The sequence below is a fragment of the Molothrus aeneus genome, chromosome Z, assembly GCF_037042795.1.
Source record: "Molothrus aeneus isolate 106 chromosome Z, BPBGC_Maene_1.0, whole genome shotgun sequence".
NCBI classification, from domain to species: Eukaryota; Metazoa; Chordata; class Aves; order Passeriformes; family Icteridae; genus Molothrus; species Molothrus aeneus.
The window spans coordinates 68,056,874-68,061,975 of NC_089680.1; the positions used below are offsets into that span (position 1 = coordinate 68,056,874).

The 5,102-nt window shown below is 54.8% G+C and overlaps 1 protein-coding gene across 1 annotated transcript in view; it reads right to left on the bottom strand.

The window, feature by feature from the left end:
• LOC136569408 (keratin-associated protein 6-2-like) overlaps nucleotides 1–3,207 on the bottom strand; it is a 23,713-nt gene extending 20,506 nt beyond the window's left edge. Inside the window, exons 1-4 of the mRNA XM_066569801.1 lie at nucleotides 3,204–3,207; nucleotides 2,282–2,480; nucleotides 469–499; nucleotides 343–385 (exon numbers count right to left, since the gene is read on the bottom strand). Of these exons, the coding sequence (XP_066425898.1) occupies nucleotides 343–385; nucleotides 469–499; nucleotides 2,282–2,480; nucleotides 3,204–3,207 (277 nt within the window). The remainder of the gene's footprint in view (nucleotides 1–342; nucleotides 386–468; nucleotides 500–2,281; nucleotides 2,481–3,203) is intronic.
• Between the last annotated feature and the right edge of the window lie 1,895 nt (nucleotides 3,208–5,102).

The following is a 5,102-nucleotide window of genomic DNA, read 5'->3' on the forward strand; positions in this document are numbered from 1 at the left end:
CCTAACCCGTACCCTAACCCGTACCCTAACCCGTACCCTAACCCTAACCCGTACCCTAACCCTAACCCGTACCCTAACCCGTACCCTAACCCGTACCCTAACCCGTACCCTAACCCGTACCCTAACCCTAACCCGTACCCTAACCCGTACCCTAACCCGTACCCTAACCCTAACCCGTACCCTAACCCGTACCCTAACCCGTACCCTAACCCGTACCCTAACCCTAACCCGTACCCTAACCCGTACCCTAACCCGTACCCTAACCCTAACCCGTACCCTAACCCGTACCCTAACCCGTACCCTAACCCTAACCCGTACCCTAACCCGTACCCTAACCCGTACCCGTACCCGTACCCGTACCCGTACCCGTACCCGTACCCGTACCCTAACCCGTACCCTAACCCTAACCCGTACCCTAACCCGTACCCTAACCCTAACCCGTACCCTAACCCTAACCCTAACCCGTACCCGTACCCGTACCCGTACCCGTACCCGTACCCTAACCCGTACCCTAACCCTAACCCGTACCCTAACCCTAACCCGTACCCTAACCCGTACCCTAACCCGTACCCTAACCCTAACCCTAACCCTAACCCGTACCCGTACCCTAACCCGTACCCTAACCCTAACCCGTACCCTAACCCTACCCTAACCCGTACCCTAACCCTAACCCGTACCCTAACCCTAACCCGTACCCTAACCCTAACCCGTACCCGTACCTGTACCCTAACCCTAACCCTAACCCAAACCCTAACCCATACCCTAACCCGTACCCTAACCCGTACCCTAACCCTAACCCGTACCCTAACCCGTACCCTAACCCGTACCCTAACCCGTACCCTAACCCGTACCCTGACCCTAACCCGTACCCTAACCCGTACCCTAACCCGTACCCTAACCCATACCCTAACCCTAACCCGTACCCTAAACCGTACCCTAACCCGTACCCTAACCCGTACCCTAACCCGTACCCTAACCCTAACCCTAACCCTAAACCCTAACCCTAACCCTAAACCCTAACCCTAACCCGTACCCGTACCCGTACCCTAACCCCGTACCCGTACCCGTACCCTAACCCGTACCCTAACCCTAACCCTAAGCCGTACCCTAACCCTAACCCGTACCCTAACCCGTACCCTAACCCGTACCCTAACCCTAACCCGTACCCTAAACCGTACCCTAACCCGTACCCTAACCCTAACCCGTACCCTAACCCGTACCCTAACCCTAACCCGTACCCTAACCCGTACCCTAACCCGTACCCTAACCCGTACCCTAACCCGTACCCTAACCCGTACCCTAACCCTAACCCGTACCCTAACCCAAACCCTAACCCTAAGCCGTACCCTAACCCGTACCCTAACCCTAACCCTAACCCGTACCCTAACCCGTACCCTAACCCTAACCCTAACCCGTACCCTAACCCGTACCCTAACCCTAACCCGTACCCTAACCCTAACCCTAACCCTAACCCGTACCCTAACCCTAACCCGTACCCTAACCCGTACCCTAACCCGTACCCTAACCCGTACCCTAACCCGTACCCTAACCCGTACCCTAACCCGTACCCTAACCCTAACCCGTACCCTAACCCGTACCCTAACCCGTACCCTAACCCGTACCCTAACCCTAACCCTAACCCAACCCTAACCCGTACCCTAACCCGTACCCTAACCCGTACCCTAACCCGTACCCTAACCCTAACCCTAACCCTAACCCGTACCCTAACCCGTACCCTAACCCGTACCCTAACCCATACCCTAACCCATACCCTAACCCGTACCCTAACCCTAACCCTAACCCTAACCCTAACCCTAACCCTAACCCTAACCCTAACCCTAACCCGTACCCTAACCCGTACCCTAACCCTAACCCTAACCCTAACCCGTACCCTAACCCTAACCCGTACCCTAACCCGTACCCTAACCCTAACCCTAACCCTAACCCGTACCCTAACCCGTACCCTAACCCGTACCCTAACCCGTACCCTAACCCTAACCCGTACCCTAACCCTAACCCGTACCCTAACCCGTACCCTAACCCGTACCCTAACCCGTACCCTAACCCGTACCCTAACCCTAACCCGTACCCTAACCCGTACCCTAACCCGTACCCTAACCCTAACCCGTACCCTAACCCGTACCCTAACCCGTACCCTAACCCGTACCCTAACCCTAACCCGTACCCTAACCCGTACCCTAACCCGTACCCTAACCCTAACCCGTACCCTAACCCGTACCCTAACCCGTACCCTAACCCTAACCCGTACCCTAACCCGTACCCTAACCCGTACCCGTACCCGTACCCGTACCCGTACCCGTACCCGTACCCGTACCCTAACCCGTACCCTAACCCTAACCCGTACCCTAACCCGTACCCTAACCCTAACCCGTACCCTAACCCTAACCCTAACCCGTACCCGTACCCGTACCCGTACCCGTACCCGTACCCTAACCCGTACCCTAACCCTAACCCGTACCCTAACCCTAACCCGTACCCTAACCCGTACCCTAACCCGTACCCTAACCCTAACCCTAACCCTAACCCGTACCCGTACCCTAACCCGTACCCTAACCCTAACCCGTACCCTAACCCTACCCTAACCCGTACCCTAACCCTAACCCGTACCCTAACCCTAACCCGTACCCTAACCCTAACCCGTACCCGTACCTGTACCCTAACCCTAACCCTAACCCAAACCCTAACCCATACCCTAACCCGTACCCTAACCCGTACCCTAACCCTAACCCGTACCCTAACCCGTACCCTAACCCGTACCCTAACCCGTACCCTAACCCGTACCCTGACCCTAACCCGTACCCTAACCCGTACCCTAACCCGTACCCTAACCCATACCCTAACCCTAACCCGTACCCTAAACCGTACCCTAACCCGTACCCTAACCCGTACCCTAACCCGTACCCTAACCCTAACCCTAACCCTAAACCCTAACCCTAACCCTAAACCCTAACCCTAACCCGTACCCGTACCCGTACCCTAACCCCGTACCCGTACCCGTACCCTAACCCGTACCCTAACCCTAACCCTAAGCCGTACCCTAACCCTAACCCGTACCCTAACCCGTACCCTAACCCGTACCCTAACCCTAACCCGTACCCTAAACCGTACCCTAACCCGTACCCTAACCCTAACCCTAACCCTAAACCCTAACCCGTACCCGTACCCGTACCCTAACCCCGTACCCATACCCGTACCCTAACCCGTACCCGTACCCTAACCCTAACCCGTACCCTAACCCTAACCCGTACCCTAACCCGTACCCTAACCCTAACCCGTACCCTAACCCGTACCCTAACCCGTACCCTAACCCTAAACCCTAACCCTAAACCCCAACCCGTACCCTTACCCGTACCCTAACCCTAACCCGTACCCTAACCCGTACCCTAACCCGTACCCTAACCTGTTGCCTTCTTGTGAAGGCCGCGATGACCTGGTATCGGAGTCCAGCACTGCGATCTCCTCCTTGGGATCCCTCGTGGCCAATAACGCACGCTGACACCAATGTGGTGGACGGTTAAAGGTGTTTATTGAGGGGTCTCGAGGGTATTTATGGACTAAGGGGCTTCTCTACGTCAGACAGGGGTTTGGCTATACTTTCTAGGGTTAGTATGGAGTGGAAAGTTACTGGCATGCATAGGTTGGTGGGGCTACACGTTTGGCTACATTCCAAGGGTGATCCTTATCTATGGGGAGGGGGGCAGAAGGATTCCTGTAATTTTCCGTCACAGCCCGAAATCTTCCGAACGCCTGTCCCTATGCCTACTACACTTCCCCCCCTCTTTCACAAATGAACGAGGTAGTCTTATACATAGGCACCGAAATGAGGTAGGTGGTTGGGATCTGACTAGGGAAAAGGGTCTTGGGAAACCTGAGTAAGTTTCTGCCAGGCAAGTCTCTCGTGACTGGCAGTGTTCTCTGTTGAATTCACAGTAATTGTTGCTGTCCCACGAACAGGATGTTAGCCCATTCTAGGCGGGCCTGAACGAATGAGACTAGCTTGTTCAGCAGGCATGGCCCGAAGGTAATAGCTAAAAGCAGCATTACCAATGGACCTATTAGGGTAGAAATCAGGGTGGTTAACCATGGTGATTGATTGAACCAGGATTCGAACCAGCCCTGTTGGGCTTCCCTGTCTTTCTGTCTCTGAGCCAGTCTGTTTCAGAGTTCTGCCATGGAGTCTCTAACGACTCCTGTGTGGTCAGCGTAGAAACAACATTCCTCTTTCAAGGCAGCACACAGGCCCCCTTGCTGCATGAACAGGAGATCCAGTCCTCGCCTGTTCTGCAGGACCACTTCTGAGAGCGAGGAGACTGACTTTTCTAGAAAGGAAATGGATTTCTCGATCCTCTGCAGGTCCTCATCGATGGTCATCTGCAGCTGAGACAGTCCTTGGTGTTGAGTTGCTAGGGCTGAGACACCTGTTGCCGTTCCAGCTGCTCCTAGGCCGAGCAGCATTGCGATAGTTATACCTGTTAGTATTTCTCTCTTGTGGAGCTGGCTGTTTTCTTCGAAAAGGTGGTACACCTCTTCGTCTGAGTGGTACAGGATCCTAGGGATGATCAGAACTTGAACACAAAAGTCGTTAGAGTTATCGAATTTGGCCAGAAACACGCAAGGGCTCACTCCAGATCTCTGGCAAACCCACATCCCAGATGCGGATGGGACTACCCACTTATTATTCTTCCTGTCGGGCTCAACTACTTCGGTGCAGACGTCGCCTTTCCGCTTAGCTAGGGTTGCATTGCCAAAGCATCTGCCCTGACCTGTGACTTGACTCAGGGTAATTCCTTTGCGGGGTGTGTCCCATCTGCACTGGCGAGGGGCATCGGCTGTGGAATAGCTGAAGGGGGTATCTAAAGCGATTCCTTCGTAAAAGGGGGGTTTAACATCGTAACAAAGCCAGCAGGAGTCGGTTAGGTTAGGGTTAGATTCATTCAGGGATAGAAAGGTAGCTTCTAACATGCGAAGGATTGGGTCCGGGTCCGACCTGGCTGAGTGGCCTATCTGGAAGGCTTCCTCATCGCCAGTCAGGACGTCGGTGACCCTTGTGGGCAAGGGTTTGGGGTAGGTCATGTTTCTCC